The sequence below is a fragment of the Mus caroli genome, chromosome 11, assembly GCF_900094665.2.
Source record: "Mus caroli chromosome 11, CAROLI_EIJ_v1.1, whole genome shotgun sequence".
Classification (NCBI taxonomy): domain Eukaryota; kingdom Metazoa; phylum Chordata; class Mammalia; order Rodentia; family Muridae; genus Mus; species Mus caroli.
Window position 1 is genome coordinate 116,972,941 of NC_034580.1, and position 16,660 is coordinate 116,989,600.

Below are 16,660 nucleotides of genomic sequence, written 5' to 3' on the forward strand. Positions count from 1 at the left end.
AGGAGGCAGGAGGCAGGAGGCAGGAGGCAGGAGGCAGGAGGCAGGAGGCAGGAGGCAGGAGGCAGGAGGCAGGAGGCAGGAGGGATTCCTGTGAATCCAGATCAGCCAGTGCTATACAGTGAGAGAGAGAGAGAGGAAGAAGGAGAGAGGAAGAGGGAGAGAGAAAGGGAGAAGGAGAGGAGAGACAGAGGAGAAGGGAAGGAAGGATGGAATGAGAAAAAGAAAAAGAGAGAAGAAGGACGAGGATGGAAGGGAGGGAGACGTGGGTTAGACAGCTAGCCAGTGAGCATCCTTCTCCATGGTTTCTGCTTCAGGGTTTTGCTTGAGTTTCTGCCCTGACTTCCCTCAATGACGAACATTGCTTACAAGCTGAAACCAACCCTTTTCTCTCCTAAGATGCTTTTGGTCATGGACTTTGTCACAGCAACAGAATCAAGCTGGAGCTGGTAGGATGTGAGGCTGGAGTAGTGAGGAGGGTTCTGGGAGATGGTCCAGGTACAGACAGGAGGGTTCTCACAGGGAAAGGTGGCAGCCTGGAAAGATGGGTCTTATTTTGAGATGAGGTCTGACCCTGAGCTCATGATTGTCCATCCTACGGCCTCCCAAGTGATGGAATCTTATCTCACGTGGCTAAAATTGCTTTTCTTAAAGTGCCCAAAGTCCGGGGCCACCCTCCATGGTGGGAATGTAGGGGGAGGGTGGCGGACTCGCGGCAGTGTGGGCATTGCTGGAACTGGGGCCACCCTCAGTTAAGATGGCCATTGCTACAGACCTCTGTATGACCTCAGTAGTAGGCATGGTGTGAGTGTTCTCCACCAGACGGTGACTGAGGTTTGCTGGAAACTTACAGGACATAGGGAATTGGGGTGCAGTTTCACCCACATAGCTGATGTGAGAGGCTGGAGGTGTCAGGGAGAGATAGCCTTATCTGTTTCTGGCCTACCCTAGATGGGCTTCTGCCCTGGACAGTGGAGACTCTTTCCACACTGCAAGTTCCTCTGAAAGATCAAAATCTTTGCCTTCCCCTCTGTGTCCCTTCCTTTCTTTGAGTCACCATATGTCTTTGCCACACTCCACACACTGGCCTTGATCCCCTCCCATCTCCTTGCTCCACAGCCCTTAACTCACCTAAGATATTCAGAGTGATGTTTCTGTAGTATCTCTGGCGTCCATGCAGCTGCCACAAGTATATCCCTGTGTGGTCGTTCTGGGTGTCTTTGATCACAAGCTGTGCCTGCCCTCCTTGAACTTGGAGCTCCCACCCACTCCAAGAGAAGTTTCCTTGGGGCTTTTTATCGAAGATGGTCTTGTCCTTTCCATTGGCAGACAGCTGGATGGTGACGTCGGTGAAGGTGTTAGAGATGTTACAGGTCATCACTGCAGGATTGCCTCGAGGCACAGACAGGATGCCCTCGGTGCAGATAGGTTTGTCCCAGCCTGTATGGAGAGGATGGTCACATACGGGCAAGGTGGAGCTGTATGTAGGACAGTTGCCGGATGTTCTTGCAGACCATGGGCAGAGGCAGGTGACAGGACTTCCAAAAGACAGAATGAGATATCTCACACTGATTGCACAGGATGAGATATTTCACACTGATGAAGCCAAAAATAAGCACACATTGTGTGGAAGGAACATAATGGTGCTGATGTCCCTGGGGGTTTTTGATTTGGAGAGCAGTGTTGGGGGAACTCCCTGGGACTTGTTTTTCTACACCCACTCTGACTGTCCTGAGTGTCTGATGGCCAAAGGGTCCAGGTGATGCCTTGGCTGATGGACAAGGCTGGATGTATCCAGAGGAGGTGATCAGGCCCTCAGTTATGTGGTGCCCTCATTGCTTAGCAAAGGCACCCTCTTTCCCTTGCTGTCTGGGTGTTTAGTTTTGGGCAGTCCCACTGGTGATCTAGCGTTAGCTCCAAGCATTGCTGGCCCTTTGTTGCCAGCCACCCTCAGAGGTACACAGTTCACACTTCTGTAGCCCAGGGGACACAAGTCCTCCTGCCCATCCTTGGTACTGAGTCTGTTAGGTGGCAGTAATTACCTGGACCTAACCTTAGTTCGTCCTTCCTAGACTGTGCATCCTCCCCTCTGACAGAAGACCCAGACCTACTTTTATTCTGAGCATTCAGAGAGACCACCAGGAGCAGAATGCGGAACAGCCAGAGGGTAGGGATGGCAGGCACCGAAGGGCAGGTCATCATGGCCAGCTGGTGGGACAGGAGGCCTTAGGAGACCGTTTTGCCCTCTAGCTGTCTGGAAACACTCCCTAAAAGGAAAGCACAGAGGTCAGAGGCCCGTGGGGGCTGCTGCAGAGCCTGGTGGGAGTGGTTCTAGCCTGACCTGGGGTGTGCAGTCCCTGCCTGAATAACTGAGCTTCTGTGGGACTCTGAGCCACCGGGGCCCACCCTCCTCCTGACCAGTACTTGGTGAGGTGTCAGTGGCTGTGGCAAAGCAAACGCTTGAAGTGAGGAGCAAGTAGCAAGAGCAATTGCACAATGCATGTTGTACAATTCTCCCGTAGAGCTTCCCACAGAACTAGCAACCACCCGGATAGCACTTATGGGAATGGAGTCATGGCAGAGAGAACATGTTAAGTCACTTGTTACTTTATCTATCTATCTATCTATCTATCTATCTATCTATCTATCTATCTATCTATCTATCTATCTTTCTAGACAGTATCTTGCTACGTAGCTTGAGGTGACCTTAATTTGTATTTCCTATCTGTTTGTCTTCCTTCCTTCCTTTCTTTCTTTCTTTCTTTCTTTCTTTCTTTCTTTCTTTCTTTCTTTCTTTCTTTCTTTCTTTCTTCCTTTCTTTCTGAGATGAAGCTCTGACTGGCTTGGAACTTGCTTTGTAGCCTATCCTGGCCTCAAAGCAGAGATATACTTACTTCTGCCTCTGGAATGCTGGGATAAAGGGCATGTTCCACCATTCCCAGCTCCTATACCTTACATCAGCTTGCACGCAATCAGTCACAGTAACAGACTTACAGGGCAAACCCTCAGTGCCCAGTATCCATAGTCCACACAGGGTTCCTTCTTAGTTTAGACAAACCCATCCAGAGGTGCAGCACACAATCTTAGGTTATGTGACTGGAAATCCAAAGTCTCAAATCCCTGCCCTACTCTCTTTTCAACCTACATCTCCACCCTCACTCACATTGCTGCTGCTTCAGCTGCAACCTGTCTCCAACCTCCTGAGAGCAGACTGGGCCAGGTAAGGGGGGGATTCCCCCTCCAGCAGCCATTTTCCAAGCTGTTCCAGGGTGACAGCTATCACCTTGAAGTTGGGTTTGGGTTATGTGCTTCCAGGACTGTAGAGTTTAGGACAATAGATATTATTTTTAATCTTATTTTAAAAGCTTTTTCCAGACAAGCAGGTAGAGGAATTTTAATCCACCAACATGGCTGCTCTGACAAAGGATCACATTCAAAGACCCTCTAGGTCTGTGTGATCTGGATGGAATACAGACATGCCTTTAATCCCAGGAGATAGGCAAGCAGATCTCTGAGTTCAAGGCCAGCCTGGTATAGAGCAAGTTTCCCGTAAAGAAAAGTTTAGGTCTAGGTGTTGTGGTAAATGCCTTTAATCCCAGCACCCAGGAGACAGATGCAGGCAGATCTCTGAGTTCGTCAGTCAGTTTGGTTGAGTTGGCAGAGAATCGGTGCATGGGACTTGAGATAATGCGGCTCAGTGCGTGGCATTCAGAGGCAGTTTTACAGACAGGTTGCAGACAGAACAAGCCAGAAAATTAGAAGGAGCCAGAAGATTAGAACAGATTCCTAGAGTTTGTTTGAGACCCGGAAGAGCAATTAAGTCAGAAGCTGAGGGAAGCCAGGTTCAGTCAGTCAGAGTGGAGAAGTTTGAGCCAGAACACCCGAGTTGAACCAGCCAGCCAGCGTTCAGAAACAGCTAAGAAAATGTATTCAGCACTAAGCCTTTGAGATCAGGTGAATAAAATTTACTTTTACACAGCATGCTGCTGCATGCCTGTAATCTTAGCCCTTGGGAGGTAAAAGGATAAAGATTGGAAGATCAAGGTCAGCCCCCATTGCATAACAAAGTCAAGGCTAATCTAGGCACATACATGAAACTCTGTCTCAAGAAACCAAAAGCAACAATAGCATTTTCTTTTTTAATTTAGGGTCTTTCTATACCTCCTGGGCTGACCTTGAACTTGAGGTTCTCCTGAATGTTGGTATCAGAGGTGTGTGCTTCTACTCTAGGACCTTTTTTATTTCTAATTTATTGTTGGTTTTGGTCTTGCCCTAGCCCCTCTTCAATCCACGCAGCCTCAGTCTAGTGACCACAAGAATCCAGACTTTACCCAACTGGTGTCATCACACACAAATGGCAGACACACAAAGAGGGTTTTAGAATCTCCTGCCCAGAGTGCCCTCCTTCCTGGAATCTGTCCATTCTACCCACCACTGCTCCCTCCACACCATGTTTGTGGACTCACGGGGAGCACGGAGAGCAAGAGGAGCAAGGGGGAGCACAGGGAGCCAGTGTGCTCCTCCCAGGACTTCTTGCTCCTGGAGGATTTCTTTTTTTTTTTTTTTTTTTTTAAGGTTTTTTTTGAGACAGGGTTTCTCTGTATAGCCCTGGCTGTCCTGGCACTCACTTTGTAGACCAGGCTGGCCTCGAACTCAGAAATCCGCCTGCCTCTGCCTCCCGAGTGCTGGGATTAAAGGCGTGCGCCACCACGCCCGGCCTCCTGGAGGATTTCTATTTTGCACATTGTCCTTGCTAAGCCTTGCCAGTTTCTCATGAGGTTATCTGACTTCCAACTGGTTTATGAAACATTTGTGTTTAGAGAAGAACAAGGCTAATTCCCTTTTTGGTTACTTCTCTCTCTCATCTCTTTTCCTCAGTAACAAGAATACAGATACTTTCCTTGTCTGTTTTTTCTTTCAAAGCTTCAAGTTTTAGTTTTAAAATGTCCCACCTTCTATTCTCTCCTTCCCTACAGGCCATAGATTTTTAAATTGACAGGTGAGACATTCATACAACACACAGATGTTCTCTCTCTACACCCATATAGGTAAGATTAAAATACTTTAATTAAAAAAAAAAAGGTCAGACATGGAGGCGCATACTCATAATCTTGCTACTGGGAAGTGGAAATAGGAAGTAGCCAGTTTAGCCTACTCGGTAAGCTCCATCAAGAAAGCATGTCTCAAAAATGCAATGTAGACTGTGTCGAGGAGCAATACCTTCCACAAGTGTGTACATGCATCCACCCGCATACATGCATCCTTACACACGCATATGTGCACATGCGTACACATGTGTGCACACACACAGGGCTCTTTTTGCCAAGTTCTCAACTCTGCCCTGAAGCTGTGTTGACAACTGCCAGTGTGAGAGTCCTCTATGTGCAGCCATTACACTGGGTAAGCAGGACTCCATGCCCACCACACCACAAGCCCTGACACCAGGCAGCTGTGGTCTTGCCTTGGGCATCCACCTTTACCTTACAGGTTTCAGCAAGCAACTTTGACTCAGCACCTGGCCAAACAATCTCCCCTCCTTGGTTTTTATCTCCCTATAGATCTGTTTCCCAGCCAGAACGACAACTCTTATATCCTTCCTCCGCACCTACAAACTCAGCTTTTTAGTGCTTCCCACCCCTGTCCATCACCAGGATTCATATAACCAGTTCTCCAGCATTCTGGGAACCTGAATGGGTGGAATCGTCTAGAAAGGTGTGGCAGCTCTCTTGAGGGGGCTTTCCATCTCTGACAAGATCCACATAACACTTTCCCTGAGACAATGTTATGAAACGCTTTCTCCAATTCTAACGTTTCTGCCAGGACATAACCTCATAAGTGATAGCTTTGCTGGGTCCCTGGGATTCCCTTCTGCTCTCAGAACTGCAGCTGCTGAAGAGAGGTCCCTTTCTGGGGTGCCGTCCCACCACAAATTGGGCTATGTACGGGGCTGGATCTCATCTTAACCTCCATCTGCTTCACCTCTCGGTCCAGAGGGAGACTCCGCCACTTCTGGGTCTTGTTTCCCACGTATCTCTTCAGTAGACAACACTGCTAGTGTTGGCAGTGGGGAAGGGACATCAGTGATGTCCTTTGGCTGTAGGTGGCTCACAGGACCATGATATATAAAATACATTGCTCAGGCTCAGCACCATTGTATAATCTGCCCTGGAGCCTTGGCAAGTCATCTAAAGCCACCCCCCACCAAGACTGGTCAAGGCCACTGTTTTGTCACAGATGTCTGTCCTGTGGTGATCTAAGCTTTTTTAGGTCCCTTCTGGAGACCACTGAAGAATTCCTGGCCTCAGAGACACCACCTTTGTTCTTGTCCATCAGTAGACTTCCGTCTCCTGGGCCACAGGCTCTTTCTTCACTGCCTGCAAATGTCCTTTCAGAGACAGGGCTGTACTTCAGCTCCCCGACCTAGTTCAGGCACAGCAGGCAGAGGGTAGACCAACATTTCTCCTGCCTGGAGGACATTGTGTAAGGACATAATGCCAAGGCCCAGCCATTGACTGGAGACCCTCCCACCCATGGCCACAGATCCTGTTCCAGTCCCTTGGGAGAAGTCAGAGCTTAGCCGTGTCACAGACCCAGTGGAGCATCTGCCTCTAGCTAGGACGTGGGGCCAGAAGCTGGAGGTCCTATCTGGCCATCTGCAGCCAGCACAGCACCCAGCTCAGTCAGATGAACAGTGGACCCTGGCTCAGAGGCTGCCTGAAGGATGGCAGCCAGCACGTCCTTCATGGTAGTGGCCTGTTGTGTGTGTCCCCTCCGTGCCTAGCCCCCATGACATTTATGTCCTAGCATGTGACTAGGAAGCGTAACTGACACAGAAAGCCTCCACCTTTGTTGGTAACAGATATTCTCCTCCCTGCAAAACTTGAGACCTTTTAGGGCCTTACTTTCCAGAGATATCATAACTGCCCAAGGGAATCAGCTCAGCCCTGGCTTCCTGGCTACAACTCTTATACCCAAGACAGATAACTTGTTTTTGAAAAACTGCAGATATCAACTTGAAGGTGGGAGCTCTCTTTTGAGAGAGAGAGAGAGGAAGAGAGAGAGAGAGAGATGTCGTCAAAGAAAAAAATAGAAGGGAGAATGGGAAGGAGTCACTGAGCACCCTGGTGTCTGGCTGGAAGCATGTGTATGTATGAATGTGTGTGTGTATGCATGTGTATGCGTGTATGTGTAAGTGTGTATGTATGTGTACATGTATATGCGTGTATGTGTGTGCATATGTATATGTGTATGTGTGCTTGTGTGTATATGTGTGCATGTGTATATGTGCTTGTGTGTGTGTGTGCATGTGTATGTGTGCATGTATATGTGTTCTCATGTGTGTGTGCACATGTGTATGTGTATGTGCATGTGTACGTGTGCATGTATATGTGTACTCGTGTGTGTGTGTGTGTGCGCTGTGGGTACTTGTGGGCATGTGTGAATGTCCAGGATGTGGGTGTGAGAGAGGGCAAAGGCTCAGGACCCTACATAAAAGTGTGCACACAGCTTTGGGTGATGAGACGCTGCAGGAACCCATGCTACGGGACAAGTACATTTTTTGTCATTCACAGGCCTGGAGCACTCTTGATCCTTCCTTCCTTCAAGTCCTCCACATTCATGTTTTGAGGGCAGAGAGGAGGACTCTGTGCTACCTGTCCTACTCCGTGAATGTGAAGAACTAGAGCTATGCTTGCCTCTACCGGTCCAGAGCTACACCTGAGGCACCTGAAACACACAGGCCCTGCTGCAGTCCACAGCCCTGCCTCTGTCTGCCTCCTGTGTTTCCTGAATCCCAGGCTGATGGCCTGGCTCTTCTTTGCTCATCCCTTATGTGAGGCAGCCATCCCCACTCCACAGAATCCTCAGCCCGCAGAGAACCTGGGTGCCCTCAAGTCCTCGATTCACGCACACCCCAGCCTCTCACCTGTCCCTTCTTCAGCAAGCTCTCCAATGTTACCGCCACTGCTGCCCTGGATGACTGAACTTGTCTAAGCCAACGGGAAACTGAAAGCCTGGAGGGAGGGGCCTGGGGGAGAGGCAGCCTGTCCTGTTCCTTGCCAGGCACTCTGTAGGAAGGCATTCAACTTCCAGGAACTTCTCTGAGTTAATGTAATAGCACCGTGAGTTTCTTAGTGATTCTCTCATGCATATGTTTTGTAGAAGTCTCGTATTAGCTTCATTAGCTGCGTCTCAGGAACCCTGGAGGAGGGTCCAGGCTTTTTCTAGGAAATCCCTGGCTGGAGCTGATGTTTGATTCAGGGTTTAGGGGCTGCTCTTTTGGGAGCTGTGTGGGTTTGCTTTCCTGCAGGGGTCAGGTCAGAATGTGCCTTAGGGTTGAGCTATGGAAGACAGCTTGGTCCATCTGGTTATCCTTGGGGTGTTTGACAGGGGTAAGATTGAATGGGCAGGAGTGACATCCTTTGTCAGCCCCACTGTAAAATGCCAGAACAGAGATCTTGCCAATCTACACTAGGGTCCTATGCCTTGTAGGACAACCCTGGAGGACACCCTGGCTCCACCTGAAATATGTGAGATTCAAGGAGATTGCAGGCATTTGACAACTGCTCCTTGCAAAGAGTTTTTGCAGCAAGGATTACATTTGAGAAGCCTCACTGTGAGAAGCAGAGACTGCTGTCCACCACTGCTATAGAAAGGAAGGGCTGCTGTAGACCCAATCTTAAGACAGCCCCATGCTCAGCTCCAGTATCCCTCATGGCTTAGCAGGGCTGTGGGGTCAGCTCAGTGCCCGCACTGTTAATTTTCTCGTGGACAGTGGAAGAAGGAGTCTATGGCCGTAGATGCAATGAGGGACCCTGAGATGAACTGCTTGTGGGGCAGGAGATAGATTGTGAGACCCTGAAGAGGGTTGGTTTACATCCCGAGTGACTTTGTGAGCTGTGATGAGACATTTATAAAGCCTATGCCCACATGAATACAGTGGACACTAGGGCAAGACTTTAGTCCCCACGGTGACTCTGTAAGGTATCTGTGGCCTTGTGTAGATCCAGTGGGAGAACACTAAGATGTCTGCTCTATGGGTGAAGATCCCTGGAGAGGCTGGGCAGTAGGCATCCTTTTGCACATCGAGCCTTAACTTGGCATGCTGGCACAGGGATGAATAGCAATCTCTAAACACTAAAAAAAAGTCCCTACAGTCTCCAGGCACATGACAACCAAGCTCAAAGAGAGTTACTGATGGACAGTTGGATGTGGTGCCTCTCTGCCCCACCCTCTGCCCAATTACAGAAAGAAAAAGGAAGAAAAAGAAGCTGACTGCAACTCTGGGAGCCTGCCGCTGTGGGGATGAGCAGGAGGGACCTGATACGAAGCCCAGCTGTCCCACAGGCGGAACATCTAGAATGTCACAGGTATTCAGGAAATGAGAAGGGCCAGGGACACACTGAGTCTAGGAGAATGGCCTGCAGCCCAGAGTACAGAGCTGACCACAGAGAACAATGTCCTCTGTGCTCTTTCAAAGCAGTAAGTTACTTCAAGTTGTCAGATAAAAACAAAAAGCTCACAGCCTCCCTCAGGAAAGACAAGACGTATGAGTGTGGAACCCAGCCGTTGCATAGGATCCTGAGGCTGGGCAGAACTCTCGAGGGTTCTGCAGAGACACCCCCTGCCATCTCATTTCACATGGGAGAGAAATCCCACGACTATGACCTCATGTCCTCTAGATCCTTGTCCCTGTCCCTGAGATTGCAGTCCAAGTTTCTGTTGCCCTTTTCCCTGCTCTGGCTGCATCTTGCAGGCAGGGCCATCAAGGTCTTTGTATGTCTGAAGGGGCCTCTGGCCTCTGGGGCAAGGCTTCCAGTGGTGAGGGGCTAAGTGATGGCTGAGGTACCAGTGTCTCATCCACAGAGATGCCCTTCACAGTTAAGTAAAGTTTGCTTCCTCCGAAACCGCCCACACAAGGTGAAAGTGAAACCAGTTTGTGTATTTTGAAAGTAATAAGGAAAAAGAGAAGAGCAAGCAGGCTAGAATAATCCCAGCTGTACAGTGACAGTCAGGCCAGCTTCCTTTTTATTCTCTTTCTCCATTTCTCTTTCAGTGGTAAGCATGCTCTCAACTCCAGCATCCCGGGTCTCTTTCAATATTCACAGCCCTGTTCCATCACATGGGTGGAGAAGGGCCACGAGTGTCCATTCAGCCTTGGCATGTCTCCTGACCAACATCTTCTCTGCCAGGGGACTCTGTCATCTTGTATCTCACCCCTGGGTTTTCAGGGCATTATGTTTTTTGAGAAGCTTTTACAATTTATTCAGTAGCATTTGAGAAGTGCCAAGTGTGTATCTCTGCTGTCTCCTGAGGCTTTATGCTAATGTGTGGCTTGGCTTGCTCTGTAAGTTCTTTCTGAAGCTTGCTGGTAGTTTTTGTGACTTCTTGCTCACATAGAGGATCGTTACCGGACATGTCCTATGTTCTTGACCTATGGTGTGTTCTATGTTTGGGAAGCAAAGCTCTATAGGTGTTCCCATATGCAGCTGGCCAATGGCATGGATTATTTAGTAGCTGATTTGGACTGAAGAGAACCCTTTCTGATGGAGAGAAGTGTGTTGTAGTCTGTTCCTCCTAACAATCTCCAAATGCACTAGGATTCTTTTGTTATTTTGTGTTGAGATAGGGTCTCATGTAGCCCAGGCTAGGCTGGGACTCATGAGTGAATAAGAAGTTCCCTGCCCCCATCTCCACAATGCTGGGATTGTAGGGCATAGGGATTGCCCTATGCCCAGAAATGCTAGATTTATTTATTTATTTATTTATTTATTTATTTATTTATTTATTTAGAGATCAGGTCTTACTACGTAGCCCTGGCTAGCCTAGGATTCAGCATGTAGACCAGGTTGGCATTGAACTCACAGAAATCTGCCTGCCTCTGCCTCCCAGATTCTAGGAATGTTGGGATTATTATACCACAGAATAGACTTTCAGGATTAGTCAATCCTACACAAAGTTAGAATTTATTTAAAGAAAGGATTTGGGGCTGGTGAGATGGCTCAGTGGGTAAGAGCACCCGACTGCTCTTCCGAAGGTCCAGAGTTCAAATCCCAGCAACCACATGGTGGCTCACAACCATCCGTAACGAGATCTGACTCCCTCTTCTGGAGTGTCTGAAGACAGCTACAGTGTACTTACACATAATAAATAAATATTTAAATAAATAAAAGAAAGGATTTGGCACCACGGCAGTGGCTTAGTCCGTGAGCATTTACTTCTGTGTAAGAGAATTGTCAGCACTCACAGTAAAAGCAAGCACAACAGCACAGACTTGTAATGCCAGCCTTGTGTAGACAGAGACAAGAGGACCTGTGGAGCTTGCTGGCCATAAGCCCCAGGTTCAGTGAGGGATCCAGTTTCAGAAAACTAAGGCGGAGGGGCTAACATGATGGCTCTGTGGGTAAGACACTTGCTGCATGAGCAAGAGGACCTACAATGAATCCCTAGCACCCGGTGAGAAGCTCCATGTGGCAGTGTGCCTCTGTGATCCTGGTGGGATGAGGAACAGAGACAGGGCAATCACGGGAGTGTGCTGGTTAGCCAGGCAGCCTAGCCAAAGAGCCAGCAAACTTCACGCTCTGAGAGAGATCCCATCTCAAGAGAATAAGGGAGTGACAGAGCTGGACGGCCAACACACACGAGTGTACCACACACGGAGACACATACTTAAGTTGAAGAAATGACTGGATGATTGAAAATGCCCAGTGTTGACCTTTGGCCTTCACAAGCTCACTTGTGTGTGCACATTCTCTCCTCCGAACACCCTCCCCCACCCCCACCCACCCACAGAGAGAGAGAGAGAGAGAGAGAGATTTAATATAGGTTTAACTGTGAGAGAGGGAGAGAAAGGGATTTTCTCTTTAAAACTTTTGATGTTTATCTTGGTGTGTGTGTGGGTATATGTGCCGTGTGTGTGTGTGTGTGTGTGTGTGTGTGTGTGTGTGTGTAAGTCAGAGGACAACCTCTAGGAGTGTCTTCTTCAATGATATGAAGGTGCGAGAGGTAGAATACAGGTGTCTGGCTTGCTGATAAGCAGCACCTTTATGCAAATGAGCGATCTTGAGAGAGTCTTAAGGGCAACAAGCACCCTAGAACAACATCACACACCTCTCAGGAGAATCCTAAGGATAGCTACATGCATGGATTTCGTGGTTTCTGCAGTCATGATGCTCAAAGGTTTTTAAGATTAAATATCAATGTTTCGGTATTCTTATGTTGATCTAAGGAGTTTGTTGAATGAGGTCACAGGGTAGTTTCTCTCCAGCGCACTGGGCAGTTATAGGTGGATAAGATAGAAACATAAGTCCGATAAATCATTGACATACTAAGTCATCAGGAACTCATCAGTGTGTTTCGACTGTGAACAGGGCTCATTATCTTGCTTTTGTGGTTAGAAAATTATGGGTCTGTGGACCAGAAAGGAATAAGGCTAAATTCAAAGGTTGTGTATGTTAGAATGTAAACATGATTCACTGATACTTTAAAATCCTGTTTGAGCCGGGCGTGGTGGCGCACGCCTTTAATCCCAGCACTCGGGAGGCAGAGGCAGGCGGATTTCTGAGTTCGAGGCCAGCCTGGGCTACAGAGTGAGTTCCAGGACAGCCACGACTACACAGAGAAACCCTGTCTCGAAAAACCAAAAAAAAAAAAAAAAAAAAAATCCTGTTTGAATTATGTCTATAAAAAGATTTCTAGAGAGCATGGTGGCTTATGCCTGTAATTCTAGCATTTTGGAGGCTGGAGCAGGAAAATTTCTACAGATTTTAGGTCAACCTCGACTACAGAGTGGAAAAATAGCAGTGGATTCTGTAGGTAATCCTCAGAGTTGATTTTGTTAGGAAGAAATCTTAGTTCTGAGCTGGGTGAGGGGCTCATTTTTTTCTTCCCATATCCCTGAACTTTCCAGTCAGCCTCACTTTGCTGCTGTTGGCTTGTAAATGTAGGATGCCAAATGATTATAAAGGATTAAAGAAGGCACAGCACTCAAGGAAGTCCCCCAGAACTCAGAAAAAAAAAACACACACACCCCCGCAAAAACCGTCTGCAGCTGGCAAGATCAAGCCCTGCCAGAGCAGGAAGCAAATCCCAGTTAGCTGCTGTGGGCAATCTGCAGGAGCCCCACACCTTCTACCTGGGCTTAAAACGGAAACACAGCCTTATAATATTTCTGTGTTTTTAAAGAAACCCAAGTCCTCACTACAGATGCTTATCCCCAAGACTGACAACCTGATAACCCGAGTTAAACTCCTGCAGGCCATGTGGTGGACATCATAGACCCTGTACTGACACACACACACAAGTAATAAAGACAGCAGTGGTAAGATAATAAGGAAAGCCTTTGGAGGTCCAAAGCCATCAAGCCACAGAGGCTCAGCATGGTAACCCCAGCGCTCTGTAGCAAGTGACGAAGGCAGTCAGTGCCTTTACCAGTGGAACCATTTCACCAGCCTCAAGACATTTTAAATATAGATTTTAGTCATGAGGGTTAAGAGAAGGAAAGAGGCACTTGAGGAAAAGGCAAGACATACCTAGAGCACTGGCTACAAATAGCCGAGATTAGCGTCTGAGTGGCTTTTGAATGATTCTCTTCAGAGGTTGCTGATGAGGTCACCGTGTGGTTTCTGAGCCGCATGTGGCAGGATTGCTACAACAAAGTTAAAGTCCAGATATCACAGGATGGAGGAAGGTTGGACGTTGCTCCTGTACACAAAGCTAATTGTCATGCATTGTATCACTGCACAGGCAGAGGAGTAGCACCTGACCTGGGATTAGTTACATTGAGGTCTTCTGGCCGGTTCCTTAACTATTTTATTATTTGTCCTTTGTCATTTAGTATAAAATAACTAGAAACAGAAGGACTACTAACTGCCTGTCAACAACTTTCACAACAAATGTTAATTTTCCTTCTTCCTGGAGACAGGGTTTTGTTACTAAAGTTTTAAAGGTGAATGCTCCTGGCTGTTTTAGACACGAAATGAAAATGATTACTTTAATAGCTTCCTTACACAGATCACTGTCTTACTTTTTTCATTTGTTTTATTTTGTTGAAACAGTCTCTCTGCGTAGGTTAGGTTGGCCTTGAAATCATAAAGAGCTGCCTGACTCTGCTTCCCAAGTTCTGGGCCTGAAGGCTTGTGCCACTATGCCAGTCTTACTGTCTTGGTTTTGTTTCCCATTGGTGAGATAAAATACCCTGAAAAAAAATCATCTTAAAAGAGAAATGGTTTCTTTGGCTCACAATTCCAAGTCATATTCTGTCATTTTGGAGACTTCAGGGCAGCAGAAGTGAGGCAGTCACACATCACACTGATAGTCTGGAGCAGAGAGCAATGAGCTAACACATGTGTGCTAATACTGAATTCACTTTCTGCACTCTTACCCAGGACCCCTGCCCAGGGAACGCCCTCCCACATTAATTAACATAATTAAGATAATTACTGATCTCACTGGCCTTCTTCCAGGTGGTTCTAGGTTATATGAACTTGACAATGAAAACTGGCCATCACAGTCACCCTAGGTTTACAAAAGACTAGTCATTTTGAACCATCTAGGGGACACCAAGATAGTATCGATTTAATATTATTTCATAGTTAACACAAATTAAAATAAAAGTCTTCTCTATTCTCTACTTTTTCTGAGTTCTTTATTTCCGTTTTGGACTTGTTACCAAAGACTTAAGGTTCCCTGGATGTGGCAGAAACCTAAATAGTTCAACAGAACCCAGATTTTCCCAAAAGAAGCCCCAGAGTGGCCTATCACACACATACACCCCCATCTTGTTGACAAAGGCTAAAACATCAGACAAGTAGCAGACTGTAGGTGAAGGGCGTGACCACACTGATATTTTCAGTGAGCTCTGGCAGAACTGGGAGCTAGTTCAGTAGGCTGAGGACTGGGATTTGAACCCTAGAAGCCAAGCAAAGAACCTGGATCTAGTTCCCAGCTACCCATACGATGTCTCCCAGCCATTTGTCAATTCAAGACCATCAAGAGACCCTGTTTCAAAACAAGGTGAGCAGTTCTGGTCTACTACAGATGCAGAAACAGTCACTATAAATGGTTAGATATCAAGGCATCCACCCCAATGGTTCAACAGAACCCTCATGGCCCAGAAACCCCCTGAAAGATGAGGATCTTACACTTCCTGTTAAACAAATCGCAGAAATTAAAATTAACTCAGAATGAGCACAAAGAGCACCTCAGGGTCTCCAGACCAACCAGGAAAAGGATATAAAGTCCATAGAAGGTCACTGCCTCCTCAGCAGAAACACACAGGCAGTCTGGCCTAAAGCTGAGTTTCAAAGAAAAAGCAAGTCTCTGCCATATGGATCCCTCCAAGAGAATCTTAGGAAACAGAGAATCTGCCAAAGCATGGGACACTTCCACTCAGTGCCTCATAAAGATTGCTCTTCTTTCAAAACCTGGAAGATCGCCGGGCAGTGGTGGCGCATGCCTTTAATCCTAGCACTTGGGAGGCAGAGGCAGGTGGATTTCTGAGTTCGAGGGCAGCCTGGTCTACAGAGTGAGTTCCAGGACAGCCAGGGATACACAGAGAAACCCTGTCTCACAAAAACAAAAACCAAACCAAAACAAAAAACCCAAAAAACCAAAACCAAACAAACAAAACCAAACCAAAACAAAATAAAAACAAACCCGCTGGAGGATCAGTAAGATGGCCCAGAAGGGAAAGGTGTTTGCCACCAGGCCTGGCAACTTCAGTTTGATCCTGGGGACCCATATGGTGGAAGAAAGTACCACTTCCTGCAGGTTGTGTACACACGTATGCATGCCTGCACACACACACACACACACACACACACGTAAAAAACCAAACAAGTCAACAATTTTGGGGGGACACAGGGTCTCACTATATAGTCCTTGCTGATCTGGAACTTACTACATAGACCAGGCTAGCTTCAAATTCACAGAAATACACCAGTTTTTCCCTTCTAAGTGCTAGGTTTAAAGATAATACCACCCTGGCCTGCCTAATTTCTTTTTAAATTGGGAATGGCTCAGCAGTGTGGCACTCGCCTGTGGTTCCAGTACTTGGGGGAGGTAGAGGGAGGAATATCAGGAGTTCAAGGCCAGCCTGAGCTACATCATACTCTGTTTCCACAGCAGCACAAAACATTGAGAATGCTTTTTCTGTGAGAATGTACAGTCCCTACCCCGTTTCCCCAGGTCTGTATCCTCCACCGGCCTCCCAGTTTCTCTCAGTGAGGGCGGCAGTAGTATCTTCAGGTTAGATCAGCATTCGTGTGAGTCCAACCCAAGCTAATCTCACGCTTATCGCTCTTACGTCACTCATGCCACTGCTGATAATGGGCAGGTGCTGGCATCTTTCTAGGCACTTGGTCTCTAAATAGAGCCAAATGCTGCTTGTTAAAATGGAATCGTCTGGGGCAGGCACAGCCTGAAGCCACCACTCCACAGAACGTGGAGTCCTGTAGAGCAATCAAAGCTGGTTTCCCGAAGCAGTCAGCATCTTCAGCATTTAACTGTGGCTCCTATTTAGAATCCACTGTGCTAGCGTCAGGGGGTTGGCAAAAGAAGCTATGCCAGGCCGGGCGTGGTGGCGCACGCCTTTAATCCCAGCACTCGGGAGGCAGAGGCAGGCGGATTTCTGAGTTCGAGGCCAGCCTGGTCTACAAAGTGAGTG

The 16,660-nt window shown here is 47.6% G+C and overlaps 1 protein-coding gene across 2 annotated transcripts in view; it reads right to left on the minus strand.

Annotated features, from left to right (window-relative positions):
* The window catches only part of LOC110305641 (secreted and transmembrane protein 1A), a 16,146-nt gene extending 2,571 nt beyond the window's left edge, over positions 1 to 13,575 (minus strand). The window contains exons 1-3 of one of the 2 annotated variants that reach the window (XM_021177686.2): positions 7,922 to 7,981; positions 2,109 to 2,264; positions 1,129 to 1,437 (exon numbers count right to left, since the gene is read on the minus strand). In XM_021177686.2, the coding sequence (XP_021033345.1) occupies positions 1,129 to 1,437; positions 2,109 to 2,199 (400 nt within the window). In that variant the 5' untranslated portion in view covers positions 2,200 to 2,264; positions 7,922 to 7,981. Of the gene's footprint in view, positions 1 to 1,128; positions 1,438 to 2,108; positions 2,265 to 7,921; positions 7,982 to 13,526 lie in introns of those variants that run through there. The other variant, XM_029483888.1, reaches the window with a different exon arrangement.
* Between the last annotated feature and the right edge of the window lie 3,085 nt (positions 13,576 to 16,660).